At 44.2% G+C, this 17,500-nt stretch overlaps 1 protein-coding gene across 2 annotated transcripts in view; it reads right to left on the minus strand.

Annotated features, from left to right (window-relative positions):
* Positions 1 to 17,500, minus strand: part of sec31b (SEC31 homolog B, COPII coat complex component) — a 33,917-nt gene that overhangs the window by 12,918 nt on the left and 3,499 nt on the right. The window contains exons 3-17 of one of the 2 annotated variants that reach the window (XM_037543941.1): positions 17,358 to 17,481; positions 16,208 to 16,403; positions 14,555 to 14,650; positions 14,388 to 14,396; positions 12,434 to 12,574; positions 9,083 to 9,225; positions 8,248 to 8,347; positions 6,746 to 6,907; positions 6,156 to 6,308; positions 5,108 to 5,338; positions 4,709 to 4,783; positions 2,713 to 2,805; positions 2,101 to 2,197; positions 1,737 to 1,915; positions 668 to 794 (exon numbers count right to left, since the gene is read on the minus strand). In XM_037543941.1, coding sequence (XP_037399838.1) covers positions 668 to 794; positions 1,737 to 1,915; positions 2,101 to 2,197; positions 2,713 to 2,805; positions 4,709 to 4,783; positions 5,108 to 5,338; positions 6,156 to 6,308; positions 6,746 to 6,907; positions 8,248 to 8,347; positions 9,083 to 9,225; positions 12,434 to 12,574; positions 14,388 to 14,396; positions 14,555 to 14,650; positions 16,208 to 16,403; positions 17,358 to 17,481 — 1,926 coding nt within the window. The remainder of the gene's footprint in view (positions 1 to 667; positions 795 to 1,736; positions 1,916 to 2,100; positions 2,198 to 2,712; positions 2,806 to 4,708; positions 4,784 to 5,107; positions 5,339 to 6,155; positions 6,309 to 6,745; positions 6,908 to 8,247; positions 8,348 to 9,082; positions 9,226 to 12,433; positions 12,575 to 14,387; positions 14,397 to 14,554; positions 14,651 to 16,207; positions 16,404 to 17,357; positions 17,482 to 17,500) is intronic. The other variant, XM_037543942.1, reaches the window with a different exon arrangement.

Here is a 17,500-nt window from a genome sequence, read left to right on the forward strand (position 1 = left end):
TGACTAAAAGTGTACTTAAGTTCTTGTGTGTACTTATACTGGGTTATTTGAGTAAGAGTATGCAAAGTAAACAGAGTTAATATACCTACTTTGAGGCTGCTTAGCTAGCTAGCTTGCTGAAGCCTGTTTAGCTAGTTACATGACTTTAACAGTGCTGAAGCATGTTACTGTGTTCTTTCTTACTGGCATTTTCGAGGGTTTATTTATCAGTTTCTAAATTATGCCCATTTACCTCTCTATATTCTGTTTATTGTGTTCAGTTAATACTGTATCCAGTGATCATTTAGAAATACTACGCTTATGTATATGTATATGCTTTCTGTGTTTATCTGCAGAAACTGCTACTTCCAAACGTTACTGATGCTGTTCATTTAAACAGTAAACGAGTTTAACTATATTTGATGACTCTGTGCTCTCTGACCGGAGCCCTGTAGCGGCCAAGATCCATAATAGCCAGCTTATTGAGAAACTTCTCAACAGTATGTGTGGAGCTAAACTGCTATAAGCTCAATGGGTGGGGCTAATCGGCTGTGGGCTGAATGGGCAGGGTTAAATTACTGTGGTTTGAATGAATGGGGCTAAACTGCTGTAGCCTGCATAACCTGCAGAAAAAGACCAGAGCCTGTTCTTGGATCAGTCTAAAGCCCAATCTTAACTCTGTTCCTACCACAGAGTGGAGCGAACTCCTCAGGGTTAGCGTAGGTTAGCAGTGCCGCTAACGCCTCCTTCCAGTTGTCCAGCTCGCAGTCCTGCACAATGTCCGTCCAGTTTTGAGTGACCACCGACGAAATCAGCTACAGGACAAACAACACGAGCGTCAACTCACAGAGAGGGTAAAACAGCATTTATTGGGGCTGTAATGATTTTCCAAATCCATTCTGTGGGGGTTCAGATTTGGGTAACGTTTGTGATGATTCATGCATGCAGTTTTTGCGTCCATTAAGTTTCCACTACTTGTTAGCTACATTAGCCTGGTAGATCCAGTGCTAAAATTAAAGAAAACCTCACACACCAAACGCTTCCTGGCTGATTGGCTACATTTAGGATAAAAGGAGGTTTGTGGGTTTACTTGATTTGCCAAAGCGTCACTTTGAAGCTCTGGTTTAACAGTATGTGGAGTTGTGGAATTACTGAAACTCAGCTGGTCTGTTTGTTGAGGTATAAACTCTAGATCAGTGCCTGATGGCACCACTGAGACTCTATTGGTCTGTTTGTTAAGGGATAAACTCTAGAACAGTATCTGATGGTACCATTGAGACTCTGCTGGTCTGTTTGTTGAGGGATAAACTCTAGATCAGTGCCTGATGGCACCACTGAGACTCTATTGGTCTGTTTGTTAAGGGATAAACTCTAGAACAGTATCTGATGGTACCATTGAGACTCTGCTGGTCTGTTTGTTGAGGGATAAACTCTAGATCAGTGCCTGATGGTACCACTGAGACTCTGTTGACCTGTTTGTTGAGGGATAAACTCTAGAACAGTGCCTGATGGTACCACTGAGACTCTGCTGGTCTGTTTGTTGAGGGATAAACTCTAGATCAGTGCCTGATGGTACCACTGAGACTCTGTTGACCTGTTTGTTGAGGGATAAACTCTAGAACAGTGCCTGATGGTACCACTGAGACTCTGTTGGTCTGTTTGTTAAGGGATAAACTGTAGAACAGTGTTCATGGTACCATTGAGACCCTGTTGGTCTGTTTGTTGAGGGATAAACTGTAGAACAGTGTTCATGGTACCATTGAGACCCTGTTGGTCTGTTTGTTGAGGTATCTCTGCTGAGTTTTCTTCAGGAGCTCTTCTCCTCCACTGATGGACAGCAGAATGGCCTCAGCATAGCGTCCGTCACTCAGACACAGATCCACTGCCCCCTCAAAGTTTCCCACCAACAGAGCTTGGCTGATCAAACCATCTGTATCTACAGAGAAAAACAGGGATGAGTTCAATAAAAAGCTCCTAGATGGCTTTACTTCTGGTGAGACGCCACACTGTGGAGCAGAAAATCCAGAAAGAAGAACAAAGGCATACAAACTTCAGCTTCTGAACAGCTTCTTATTGTCGTTTTTGTATTTGTAAAGGGGTTGTGAGTGTGTGAATGTGCACCTGCAGACACTGGGATGTGGAAAGGTGTTTTCTCTTTCTGTATTTGGCTGAAGAAGTCAGTAGGTGGCGCTGCAGATTCACTTCCATCATCTGCCCTCTGTAAAACACACGCACACAGTGTGTATACACATAGTGAACAGGATAAACGTTTAATATTTCACTAATAAGCCCATTATGACACACAAGGGTTTATAAGTGAAATGCAACATTAACTCATCCTATCTATGAATGCTATAAGCTGTGTTGTATTTATGTGTGTGTGTGCAGTAATTACTGGCACCCTTCGTAAAAGGTGGGTAAAATAAGGGCAGTAAAAAACGTCTGGTTAATTAACTGAAAACATCAGAAATATAAGATCTAACAATTTTTTTTTTAAAAGCTGTTCTACAGATATTGGACCATTTTTGTGTTAATACATAGCATCACTATTACATTTAATAAAAAAAAAAAAATAAAAAAAAAAAACCCAAAACACGCTCTTACTATTTTAACCTCATCCTGCTGTGATGAAAATACACTGTTAACTTAAACAGGGCAGCTGCTGAAGAATTTAAAGGTATATAAATAAAACAGAAAACAAGCATGCATGAGTTTTACTATGCTGAGACTGACCTGAGCTGAGAGGGTCTGCATCTTCTCCGCCAGGTCATTAACGTCCAGCGCGTGTCCATTCGGCTGTAGCTTCTTCCCCAGACACGAGGAGATCTGTCAGATCACATTAACACCAACAGATCAACCATCCAGAAACAGACCATCCATTAAATATCCACTAAACACACAGAGCCTTGGAGATCTGTGTTTTTATCAGGATGCCAAATAACCAAAATAATTAATCGTGATTATTCACGTTTCTCTTTTTTGCTTTAATTAGACTCTAAATTATTTGCTCCTGTTCATAAAGCAGATGTTGTTACAGCTGTATGAATAATTAGCCTCCTCACACTTATCACATTTATCACAATACATTATTTTATTATAATTATTTATTATAAATAATATTATTTATGACAGATCTTCACAGAGTGAAAGTGTCCAATTTTTATCACCAGCATCCAGGGAGGGCAACAGTTTCTGTACGTTCCAAGCAATAAGTGCATATATCATATATACTATAAGTACAGTCAGTGAGTGTTTGTCATATACATATCATGTACTATATCTCTAAAAGTATTGCCACCCATACAAATAACTGAATTCATGTGTTCCAATCACTTCCATGGCCACAGGTGTTTAAAACCAAGCCTGCAGACTTCGTCTACAGACATTAGTGAAAGAATGGGTCGCTCTCAGGAGCTCAGTGTATTCCAGTGGTACCGTGATCGGATGCCACCATCGGACGCAACAAGTCCAGATGTGAAATTTCCTCACTACGAAATATTCCACAGTCGACTGTCAGTGGGATTATAACAAAGTGGAAGCGATTGGGAACAACAGCAACTCAGCCACGAAGTGTTCGGCCACGTAAAATGACAGAGCTGGGTCAGCGGATGCTGAGGGGCGTAGTGCGCAGGTCACCAACTTTCTGCAGAGTCGCTACAGACCTCCAAACTTCATGTAGCCTTCAGATCAGCTCAAGAACAGCGTAGAGAGCTTCATGGAATGGGTTTCCATGGCTGAGCAGCTGCATCGAAGCCTTACATCACCAAGCGCAAAGCAAGTCCATAAAGACATGGATGAGCAAGTTTGGTGTGGAAGAACTTGACTGGCCTGCACAGAGTCCTGACCTCAACCCCACAGAACACCTCTGGGATGAATTAGAGCAGAGACTGTGAGCCAGACCTTCTCGTCCAACATCAGTGTCTGACCTCACAAATGCGCTTCTGGAAGAACGGTCAAAAATTACCATAAACACTCCTAACCCTTGTGGAAAGCCTTCCCAGAAGAGTTGAAGCTGTTATAGCTGCAAAGGGTGGGCCGACATCATATTAAACCCTATGGATTAAGAATGGGATATCACTCAAGTTCATAAACATGTGAAGCCAGACAACTGAATACTTTTGGAAATATAGTGTATACACAGTCATTGAGTGTGTATATTACACATATATACGCTGATTTATCCATATTTCTCCGGTAATGTTACTGATGTTCCTGTATCAGATCTGCTCATAAATGTTGCTTCAGACTCAACACACTTCAGTGATGAACCAACTCACCATCACAGCAGCTGGAAAAACTTGGCTTAATTAAGAAATTAAGGAAACCAGGAAAATGTGCAAGTGACAAGAAAATACAATTAAATCGTTAATCGCAATTTATATTTTAAATATTAATATACGATTTTATGGTCTTTTCTTGTTCACTGAATGCAGCTGTTAAAGTAAAATCCCAAAGTGGCCACACTGACCGATCAGCTGTCTGTCGAATTGCATTGTTACATCACTAATATACTGATCCTATAGTCTCGACCTCGCAGACAAATCAGACTGAACAGGAACACTGAGTATGTGTGAGCAGAACAGGAGATATTTTTTTATGATGTGATTTTTCTGATAGATAAAAGTTAGAATTACTGACTCAAACATGTGAATCAAATTTAAAAGAGAAGAATGAAATAATTCCTATTAATTACTGAATTACACCTATATCATTACGCAGAGTTCTGTACCTTTTTCTCCAGCTCGTCTTTACTGAATCCCAACAGCCGCAGGAACTTAACACGAGCCTCGTCCTCAAAATTCACCTGAGAACACAGAGATCAAAACTCATGGAGCAATAAAATATATACAAATAATGTAAAATATGAAAATGTGCACAGATACAGATTCAGATGGAAAAGACAGCGAGCGGCTAATGTATTTACTCATTTATGAATGTTTCCCTTTTTATTGATTATAATTATGAGTAGCGAGAACCTGAGTTCTACACTGTGAGAGAACAGACGTCACATTCTGACCACACAGAACTGAGAAACAAGCATTTCTAATCACCTCTCTGTTACACTCTCTGTAACACAAAATAATAATAATAACTACTGCTGTGAATTTTTGTTGTACAGTGTAGTTACCAGTAGGAACCTCCAGATATCCTGCTCGGCCTCAGAGGGGGCACTAGAGATCTTGTTGTGGCAGTAGCTGATGAAGGAGCCAGACTGCAGGGTGGCCTGGAGCTCCCGTGAGCGCTGGAGAAACTCTGCCTCCGTGATCACCTGACTCACATGCACCTGCCGGGGGGGCTGGGGGGAAGGAGCAGGCTGGACAGATCTGGGGCTATCAAAGGTCACCAACTTACCACCAAACTGTGAGAGAGAGAGAGAGAGAGAGAGAGAGAGAGAGAGAGAGAGAGAGCGAGCGAGAGCGAGAGAGCGAGAGAGAGAGAGCGAGCGAGAGAGAGCGAGCGAGAGAGAGAAAGAGCGAGAGAGCGAGCGAGAGAGAGAAAGAGCGAGAGAGCGAGCGAGCGAGCGAGCGAGAGAGAGAAAGAGCGAGAGAGCGAGCGAGCGAGAGAAAGAGCGAGAGAGCGAGCGAGCGAGAGAAAGAGCGAGCGAGCGAGCGAGCGAGAGAGAGAGAGAGAGAGAGAGAGAGAGAGAGAGAGAGAGAGAGAGAGAGCGAGCGAGCGAGAGAGAGAAAGAGCGAGAGAGCGAGCGAGCGAGAGAGAGAAAGAGCGAGAGAGCGAGCGAGCGAGAGAAAGAGCGAGAGAGCGAGCGAGAGAGAGAAAGAGCGAGAGAGCGAGCGAGCGAGAGAAAGAGCGAGCGAGCGAGCGAGCGAGAGAGAGAGAGAGAGAGAGAGAGAGAGAGAGAGAGAGAGAGAGAGAGAGAGAGAGAGAGAGAGAGAGAGAGAGAGAGAGAGAGAGAGAGAGAGAGAGAGAAGGAGAGAGAAGGAGAGACGTACAAGACCTGAGTCAAAACCCGTGAGTCAAGTCCAGTCTCGGCAGGCCAGTCCCTCAAAGTGCTCACGAAAGCCACTTCCTTTCAGAAAAGCTCGTCTCGCCTCCACGATCCACCATCAGAAGATTCATTTAAACTAGATTTCAGTGAACATGTGTTGTTGGAAACCTGACCTTCCTGTGAATATCTTTAAACACTTCCGGACTTTGAGAAGATTCTGTTTTGTACGTACAGTGAAGGAGGCTCCGATGGGTCTGCGCTCCCACTTCGGTGGGGTCCTGAGGGGGGGGATGATGGTGGGGGCTGCAGTAGGCTGGGGGACCTGCAGGGGAGGCAGGGCCTGACCTGTACCGAATGGATCACTTGGGTCAAACGCACCCGAAATCTAATGGACACGACACAAAACACCACAAACACCACACTGTAATACTGAGATAAGCAAAACACAACAAAACATAAATACATAAACAGGCAATTATAACAACAACAACGTTTTATAGGACACTGCTGTGTGCTGAATGGGTGGGGCAAAACAGCTGTAGGCTGAATGGGCGGGGCTACACCGCTGTGAGCTGAATGGGCGGGGCCAAACTGCTGTGTGCTGAATGGGTGGGGCTAAACAGCTGAAGGCTGAATAGGCAGATACATGTAAACTCATGTATGGACTGCATGGACCCGCTAGAGAGACTTACTACATCAAATGTTTGTTTAATACACCAAAGTCTTGCAGGGAAAACTGGATTTTTCCAACACACAGGCTCGTCTGTTTTGGAAACAAATTCATACGCAGGTGTTATAACTGACGCTGCTGATGAAGGCTACCTTATCCACGCTGCTGTACTGCTGAGCCTCCAGACAGCCGCCCATCACAGTGTACACACTGATGTGTCCATCAAACGAGGCGGCAGACAGGAGGGCGGGGTTTCGGGGGCACCACTGAACATCAAAACACCACTGATTGACCGTAGGCAGCTCGTAGATCACCTGTAACAAGTAAAACTCACTTTCATCACACAGCTGATTCATTTAGAACGATAGTTCAGTGAACAGATGAGCAGACAGAACTGCTGCACCGTATAACGTACAACAGAAAATACAAATCAGAAGCTGCTGAACGGGAAAAACATCGTGTCTCAAACTGTTTGGAGCTGTTCAGTATCTCTAATCTCTCTGCAGGTAAATCTGATCTTCTTCATGTGTGACAGGTGCGTGTCTGTGTGTCAGTGCGATCAGATAAACACACCGAATCTGACATTTTCAGTTTTGATCTGAGATGCTTTCATATGTGGAACTGAAATCCGATATGTATCTCGATCTGCAGCAATGCGACTTGGAACAGCCAGATCAGAATTCACACGACTTCTATGTCAATCCAACTCCACATTCATCATAATTCTGTGCTGCTGAGACCTCATAAACATCTGGGCTGATGTTTCTGTATAGAAAAAAAAAGTTCACGCTCATCCAAACCCTCCGTGTTCAAAGACATTTTGAGAGAAATGTCCAAACCGTGGCTAAATGAGAACAAGGCTACAGCATCAAAGAACAGTTAAAAGTCTGAAAGTAGTGGTAAAAGAAAGCAACGACGTGAACCAAAGAAGGGAGTGTGGCTGAAGAAGGTGCCCTTTTTTACAGTGAGCTGAAAGGCATCCTACAGGGATGAGGTGCAGCATCTGGCAGCATGGTGCGAGGACAACAACCTGGCACCCAGAAACACCCAGAAAACCCAGGGGATCATAGTGGACCTTAGGAGGGTCAGGGCCCAGACAGACTGCACTGTTATTGTACTTTATATCCTAGTATTACTGCACTGTTCATATTTGCACTGACAATTACTGTACATGTTTACTCTGCATACTTATCTATTACATATGCTGCTCTTGCAGAACTATATATTTTTTACCACTAGAGAGTCCTTCTGCACTTTATATGTAAACAATACTGTATTTCGCACTTCTGGTTAGATGTTAACTGCATTTCATTGGCTCTGAATCTGTCCTGTGCACAATGACCAAGTTGAATCTAATCTAATCTGAGATGCTGGAGGAGATGAAGCAGAGTCCTGTTACTGGCCACTCCATTCTGACTGTTTATCTTTGGGTGAGCCGCGTGAAGCTCTGGTCCTTTGATCAAGTGGATCAGTTTAGGAGCTGACCTGTTCAGAATGATGTCGCATACAGATCACATTAAAACATATTAAACAGCCAAATTTGGTGAGAAAATCTGATCTGGGCTACTTTTACCTGTTGCGCGAACGCAGTCTAATAGACTTCATTATGCGGTTTCTAGCAATAATAATGCTATTATTAATAATAACAACAAACCTCTCCAGTGTTGGGGTTCCAGCAAAGGATGCGGTTGTCTTTAGCACTGCTGAGGAGCAGCTCTGGATCGGCCTGACTCCACGATACAGAGAGAATCCCTCTGAGACGCGCATACACACACACACACACACACACACACACACACACACACACACACACACACACGAACATCAGAACATTCTGAATCACAGAAAATATGATTTTCACTGTTACTGTTCAGTGATGTAGAAAAACACCTTAAAAGGTTTAGTTATTGTAAAGCAGCTCTGAGCAACGCTTAGGCATATACAGGAATGAACCCTCCCTATTAACTAATTATGCATAAAACAGGATGTCAGTAAACAATAATTAATCAACTAAATAAAAAAAAATAATACAAACTGAATCTAATTTTACAGGTCAGCCTTTAAACTCCAGCATGTGAGACTAATGACTGAGTTACACAGCCTGAATACTGAAGAGGAAGCGTGAATATTAAATATGCAGCGTGAATACTAAAGGGGTGTAATTTGCATAACAAAAGTGTACTTATATCAAAAGTTGTGAGTATGAGAAGATTACTTTAAGCATTTAAGTATGTTGTGTGAATTATAATAATAATAAATATAATGATTCTGAATAATAAAAGCCTACACTAAAATGTGTAATATGTATATAAAAAGGTGTAGTGTGAGTATTAAAGGAACATTTTGAATATTTAAATGTTAATTAAATTAAAAGTGTACTTGAACTTTTAAAGTGTAGAACTTCTGAACATAACAGGTGCAGTTTGGATATAAAACTTGCTTTCTGATTATTAAACACATAGTTCGGGTGTTACAGGTGTAGTCTGTACCTGGTGTGGTTCTCCAGCACTTTGAGTGGTGATGTGGCGAAGCGAAGGTCCCACATCTGAATAACAGGCTGTCGGTCGTCCTCCGAGGCCAAAATCATCTGAGTGGCCACTTCAGGGTGCCATAACATTCCTGAACAGTGCATCTACAGAGGAACACCTCACTGAACACCATCTACAGAGGAACACCATCTACAGAGGAACACCTCACTGAACACCATCTACAGAGGAACACCATCTACAGAGGAACACCTCACTGAACACCATCCACAGTGGAACACCCCACTGAACACCACCCACAGAGGAACACCCCACTGAACACCACCCACAGAGGAACACCTCACTGAAGACCATCTACAGAGGAACACCCCACTGAACACCATCCACAGAGGAACACCTCACTGAAGACCATCTACAGAGGAACACCTCACTGAAGACCATCTACAGAGGAACATCACCCACAGAGGAACACCCCACTGAACACCACCCACAGAGGAACACCTCACTGAAGACCATCTACAGAGAAACATCTCACTGAAGACCATCTATCAAGGAACACCATCTACAGAAGAATATCTACAGAGGAACACCCTACTGAACACAATCTACAGAGGAACACCCTACTGAACACCATCCACAGTGGAACACCTTACTGAAGACCATCTACAGAGGAACACCTCACTGAAGACCATCTACAGAGGAACACCATCTACAAAAGAATATATACAAAGGAAGACCCCACTGAACACCATCTATAAAGCAACACCCTACTGAACACCACCTACAGAGGAACACCCCACTGAACACCATCCACATCTGAATAACAGGCAGTCGGTCGTCCTCCGAGGCCAAAATCATCTGAGTGGCCACTTCAGGGTGCCATAACATTCCTGAACAGTGCATCTACAGAGGAACACCTCACTGAACACCATCTACAGAGGAACACCATCTACAGAGGAACACCTCACTGAACACCATCTACAGAGGAACACCATCCACAGAGGAACACCCCACTGAAGACCATCCACAGAGGAACACCCCACTGAAGACCATCCACAGAGGAACACCTCACTGAAGACCATCTATCAAGGAACACCATCCACAGTGGAACACCCCACTGAACACCACCCACAGAGGAACACCCCACTGAACACCATCTACAGAGGAACACCTCACTGAACACCATCTACAGAGGAACACCATCTACAGAGGAACACCTCACTGAACACCATCTACAGAGGAACACCATCCACAGAGGAACACCCCACTGAAGACCATCCACAGAGGAACACCCCACTGAAGACCATCCACAGAGGAACACCCCACTGAAGACCATCCACAGAGGAACACCCCACTGAACACCATCTACAGAGGAACACCTCACTGAACACCATCTACAGAGGAACACCATCTACAGAGGAACACCATCTACAGAGGAACACCTCACTGAACACCATCTACAGAGGAACACCATCCACAGAGGAACACCCCACTGAAGACCATCCACAGAGGAACACCCCACTGAAGACCATCCACAGAGGAACACCCCACTGAAGACCATCCACAGAGGAACACCTCACTGAAGACCATCTATCAAGGAACACCATCCACAGTGGAACACCCCACTGAACACCACCCACAGAGGAACACCCCACTGAACACCATCTACAGAGGAACACCTCACTGAACACCATCTACAGAGGAACACCATCTACAGAGGAACACCATCTACAGAGGAACACTATCTACAGAGGAACACCATCTACAGAGGAACACCTCACTGAACACCATCTACAGAGGAACACCATCCACAGAGGAACACCCCACTGAAGACCATCCACAGAGGAACACCCCACTGAAGACCATCCACAGAGGAACACCCCACTGAAGACCATCCACAGAGGAACACCCCACTGAAGACCATCCACAGAGGAACACCTCACTGAAGACCATCTATCAAGGAACACCATCCACAGTGGAACACCCCACTGAACACCACCCACAGAGGAACACCCCACTGAACACCATCTACAGAGGAACACCTCACTGAACACCATCTACAGAGGAACACCATCTACAGAGGAACACCTCACTGAACACCATCTACAGAGGAACACCATCCACAGAGGAACACCCCACTGAAGACCATCCACAGAGGAACACCCCACTGAAGACCATCCACAGAGGAACACCTCACTGAAGACCATCTATCAAGGAACACCATCCACAGTGGAACACCCCACTGAACACCACCCACAGAGGAACACCTCACTGAACACCACCACCATCCACAGAGGAACACCTCACTGAAGACCATCTACAGAGGAACATCACCCACAGAGGAACACCCCACTGAACACCACCCACAGAGGAACACCTCACTGAAGATCATCTACAGAGAAACATCTCACTGAAGACCATCTATCAAGGAACACCATCTACAGAAGAATATCTACAGAGGAACACCCTACTGAACACAATCTACAGAGGAACACCCTACTGAACACAATCTACAGAGGAACACCCTACTGAACACCATCCACAGTGGAACACCTTACTGAAGACCATCTACAGAGGAACACCTCACTGAAGACCATCTACAGAGCAACACCCCACTGAAGACCATCTACAAAAGAATATCTACAAAGGAAGACCCCACTGAACACCATCTATAAAGCAACACCCTACTGAACACCACCTACAGAGGAACACCCCACTGAACACCACCTACAGAGGAACACCCCACTGAACACCACCTACAGAGGAACACCCCACTGAACACCATCCACAGAGGAACACCCCACTGAACACCATCTACAGAAGAACATCTACAGAGGAACACCTCACTGAACACCATCTACAGAGGAACACCCCACTGAACACCATCCACAGAGGAACACCCCACTGAACACCATCCACAGAGGAACACCCCACTGAACACCATCTACAGAAGAACATCTACAGAGGAACACCTCACTGAACACCATCTACAGAAGAACATCTACAGAGGAACACCTCACTGAACACCATCTACAGAGGAACACCCCACTGAACACCATCCACAGAGGAACACCCCACTGAACACCATCCACAGAGGAACACCCCACTGAACACTATCTACAGAAGAACATCTACAGAGGAACACCTCATTGAACACTTCAATGATTAATTAAACAGTTATATACATTTTTAGCTTGATGTGTGTTTACATCAAAGCTCACAGAATAATGCGTTGGTTAATGTTTAAACTCTAATGGCTAATGAGTTCATTAGTGTTTATATTAAACTCCACAGTTAACGAGTTCATTAGTGTTTATATTAAACTCCACATTTAATGAGGTCGTTAGTCTTTACCCGGTTGCTGTGGTCACTGATTTTGATGATGGGCTCATTTTTCCTCAGGTCCCACACCACGGCTCTCCCACTCGGACCTGCAGATGCCAGGATGTGCTGCACCTGTTTATTCCACGCAACCACACACACGTCCTCCACCGGCTACACACACACACACACACACACACACACACATTCGAGTTACAGAAGCTCCTCTACTGCACTGAACGTGCACTCGGCCGAACCCCACAGCAGATCCTATCAGCCGATCCTAGAGCCACTCAGTAGAGCAGAGACACTACACTGTCTCATACACTAACATGGACAAAAGGACTTTCACTGTCGTGTGAAAAGCAGAATATATTTAAAGGGAGAGTCAGAGAGTCTAACAGGCATCAATTTCCCCCTCAACCCCAAATAGAGCAAGAAGTGTTTGTTAGCATCGTGCTTATGGGTGGGCAGAGATTTACATACACAGACACCACGTTGTGTTCAGCCAGGCACGTCAACATCACTGCTGGGCCCCATTCACTACCATCACAGAGTGTCTTAAGAAAGATACAGTCCAGAATTATACTTTTTCAAGAATATTGCACTCAGAAAGTGGGACAGGGTTATATTATGGAGGGAATGCAGCGATCCACACTTATGTTTATGTGTTGTTTATTGTTTATGTGTTGTTTGTGTAGGTATGACCATGTGGTCCGTCAAACATGGGGAACTCGTGGTTTGATTTTGGACAGTTTTATTTAATTTAATACCCTATTTAGAGGATCTTAAATGAATCTGAAGTAGTTATATTCAGTTATTCACAATGATAGTTAGTAATTAGCCGAGTAATAATTGTCGGTACGTTTTTCCTTAATCCATATAGATATTCCCAACAGATTAGCACCTCCTTACACAAATTAAAGCTCCCTATTCCACCTCAAATGGTGCAGCTTTAGGCGCAAGAATGTAACTGCTGCACCATTTAAGGTGGAACGGGAAAATTCAAACAAGAAGCTGGAGAAGAGGAAGCCGACTTCAGCCTCGTCCTTCTTACAGTGTTTGGGGGCCTATCACATTTTAAGAAGCATGAAGATTAAAAGTGATTGACACTGATGGATTTGCTGATGTGTGTGACTGTATTGCTAAACAAGCTCTGAATACGACAAGTATTACTGCTTAACAGCCCCATCACAGTTATTAATTATAAATAAAAGCTTCCGAGAGCGTTCAATACAACCCAGATTAATGTCTCAGGATTATAACGAAACTGATTCGGTGAAAATTGGTTGAGTAATAATGAAGCCGTGGCCGATATAATCCTGAGACTCACGTCTCTCAATACAGTGCATTTCTTTACAAGCAGAGCTTGATCTCTCCAACATCAGCGGACGTGCAGATGTATCGCCTATCGTGACGGAGAACAGAAAAGGCGATGTCTAGGTGTGTATAAAACTAAAGAAGCACCAAACAAATCCTCGCTGACCAACTAAGTTTGGCGTCAGAAGGTGGAGTTATATTTTTTGCTGAATCTGCACTTTAAATCAGATAAACGGTGGATTGTGCTTTACAATCTGATATAAACTTAAATTTATCACATTTGGCAGACGCTCTTATACAGAGCGACTTACAATTTGATTTTTTTTTTTTTTTTTTACATAGGTAGGTGAAGGTAGTGTTTGGAGTCTTGCCCAAGGACTTATTGGTATAGTGTAGGGTGGCTGCCCAGGTGGGGGATTGAACCCCAGTCTCCAGCGTAGAAGGCAGAGGTGTTACCCACTACACTAACCAACCACATATAAACAGCCTGAGGACACAAAAACATCCATCTACAGCTGATCTGGGAGTGGAGACTGTGGAGGTTAACAAAGGGTTAATAAAGCTCCTGAAAAGCCCAAAAGTAACTGAACACTACCGTGCACATTCTCCTCCCGTACACACCCCAAACACCAACATCCAAAACCCAACACCCAACAGAGTCTCTTACCTCACTCAGCTGGAAACATCAACACAGACATCATTAGATACAAAACGCTGCTCACAGAAAAACTAGCTGTGTAATGTCTAATTAAAGCTAATAAACACTGATAAAACCACACACTGCAATATAAACACTAATGATCAGCAAATAAAAGGACACTAAATTCATTTTACCTGTGATTTTGTGCCTGGTGTCATTGGATTACTTAAATTGTTCAAATCCCAGATATAAATCTCGGAGTCGTTTGCTCCAGACGCCAACAGATTACTCTGAAAAACAGATGAGGAGAATCACATCACTAACACAACCGTTAACGAACGTATAGATCCTGATCAGACCGAAACTCATCACTCAGACAATTACATCACTCATATTAGAAGAAATGTTTAAGAGATGTGTTCATTAACGAGATGTTTTAGCAAAGCATTAACAACAAATAACATTCCAGAACATTCCATATGGTTTCTACTGTTCAACTGCAGCAGAAAAGACCAGAGTTCAGCTAAATATGTCAGCTGACTAGCAGATACATTTCCATAAGTATTCAGTCAACCACCCAAATCCCTGAATTCAGGTGTTCCAATCACTTCCATGGCCACAGGTGTATAAAGCCGAGCCCCTCGGCCTGCAGACTGCTTCTACAGACATTAGTGAAAGAATGGGTCGCTCTCAGGAGCTCAGTGAATTCCAGCGTGGTACCGTGATCGGACGCCACCTGTGCAACAAGTCCAGTTGTGAAATTTCCTCATTACTCAATATTCCACAGTCAACTCTCAGTGGGATTATAACAAAGTGGAAGCAATTGGGAACGACAGCAATTCAGCCACGAAGTGGTCAGCGGATGCTGAGGGGCATAGTGCGTAGAGGTCGCTGAGTTTCTGAAGAATCAATCACTACAGACCTCCAAACTTCATGTGGCCTTCAGATCAGCTCAAGAACAGCGTAGGGAGGTTCATGGAATGGGTTTCCATGGCCGAGCGGCTGCATCCAAGCCTTACATCACCAAGCGCAATGCAAAGCGTGGAATGCAGTGGTGTAAAGCACCACCACTGGACTCTAGAGCAGTGGAGACGTGTTCTATGGAGTGATCAATCACGCTTCTCCATCTGGAAATCTGATGGACGAGTCTGGCTTTGGCAGTTGCCAGGGGAACGGTACATGTCTGACTGCACTGCGCCAATTGTAATAGTTTGGTGGAGGGGGGATTATGGTGTGGGGTTGTTTGGGCTCGGCCCCTTAGCTCAAGTGAAAAGAACTTAATGCTTCAGCAGCCCAAGAGATTTTGAACAATTTCTTGTTCCCAACTTTGTGGGAACAGTTTGGGAATGGCCCCTTCCAACATGACTGCAGCAGCGGACAAAACAAGGTCCATAAAGACATGGATGAGTGAGTTTGTGCAGGCCAGTGAAGTTCTTCCACACCAGAGTCCTGACTTCAACCTGAGAGAACACCTTTGGGATGAATTAGAGCACAGAGCCAGGCCTTCTCGTCCAACATCAGTGTCTGACATCACAAATGCGCTTCTGGAAGAACGGTCAAAAATTCCCATAATCACACTCCTAACCCTTGCGGAAAGCCTTCCTAGAAGAATCGAAGCTGTTGTAGCTGCAAAGGGTGGGCCGACATCATATTAAACCCTATGGATTAAGAATGGGATGTCACTCAGTTTCATACACGTGTGAAGGCAGACGAGCGAATACTTCTGGAAATATAGTGCACGTTAACTAGAGGAGAACATGAGTTAACTGATGGGTATATTAGCTGACCGGTGGAAACGTTAGTGGACCAGTGTAAGAAACCCACACCGCAGGCTGCAGCTATGTTACCTGAAAGGGGTTGTAGTCGAGCGCCCGTACTGGGCCGGTGTGTTTGCTGGACTGCCCGATGACGGCGTCATCTGCGCTGGACAGGATGGCATCTGGACTGTAGACGGTCAGAGTGCCGTTCTCACCCCCTCCGATCAGCCGGCCAGACGAGCCGTCCACACCCATATCAAATGTTACCCAGATGAGACTGTGGAACCTGTAGCACCACAACATCGTCACAAACCTGAGCACAGTCATACACCTGAACACACTTGAACAACAACACACATCTGAACACTTTTACGATATATATTTATATATATATCATATATTTATGATATTTAGATTTTCTGAGATTTGAAAGAACAAAATGCTCCAGCAAACAAAGCTACATTTAAAATCAATCAGTGCAGAGATTTAAATACAGCCTCCACAGGACATTGACACACAGACTCACAATTAAACCGACCATCAGAAGCTCTGATCTAATTAATCAGAATTCATTATTCGCTCTGTAATTAAACATGCAGGTCAGTGATCCTCACGCTCTGAAGATCCACCAAACTACAAAAAGCACAGTGTTTGTGTCTTCTATGTATCATTTATATGTAATGATAATAATGTAACCGATCAGTGATGTTATTAACTCTCTGCGTCACGGACTGTCTACAGTGAAGCTCACAGTTTACTGTTCATCAGAAATGTTTATTAAGTTTGTAATGTAACAACTGTAAAATTCACAGTGATTTTAAAAGTTTATGATGTTTATAAAGATTGTTTGTTGTTCAGACACAGAGCCTGTAAAAGAATCTGACTCTGATGCTCTGAATCGATTCTGAATCTTCTTAGAGAGGAAGATCCAACACTGCGTTCACACGCTGAGCAGCAGAACGGCAGTGGAACCGCAGCAGAACGGCAGTGGAACCGCAGCAGAACGGCAGTGGAACCGCAGCAGTGAAATAAAGCAGGTTTTTAAAGTGGAGGATCATCAGCGCTACAAAAAGCAGCACAAAGTCCTGCTGCGTTTACATTACATAAGAGCTCTGATAAATATCCATCTTCATCAGGAACGCCGTCACCATGGTGACGCCTCCACTGCTGTACACCGTTTATGGTTGCGAGGCGCTGAACGCTGACGGGACATTTTCTCCAGCTCTACTGCAGCTCTGACCTGTTAGTGGTGGACAGAGATCCTCTCAGCTTCATGTCCATTGATGTGTCTGCAAAGTCCATCTCAAAGATCTCCAGAGCTGCCGTGGTGTTGAAGGACGCATCTAACTGCTGCGCCGATGTTCCTGGACAAACACACGTTGC

Source organism: Pygocentrus nattereri, chromosome 13, assembly GCF_015220715.1.
Source record: "Pygocentrus nattereri isolate fPygNat1 chromosome 13, fPygNat1.pri, whole genome shotgun sequence".
NCBI classification, from domain to species: Eukaryota; Metazoa; Chordata; class Actinopteri; order Characiformes; family Serrasalmidae; genus Pygocentrus; species Pygocentrus nattereri.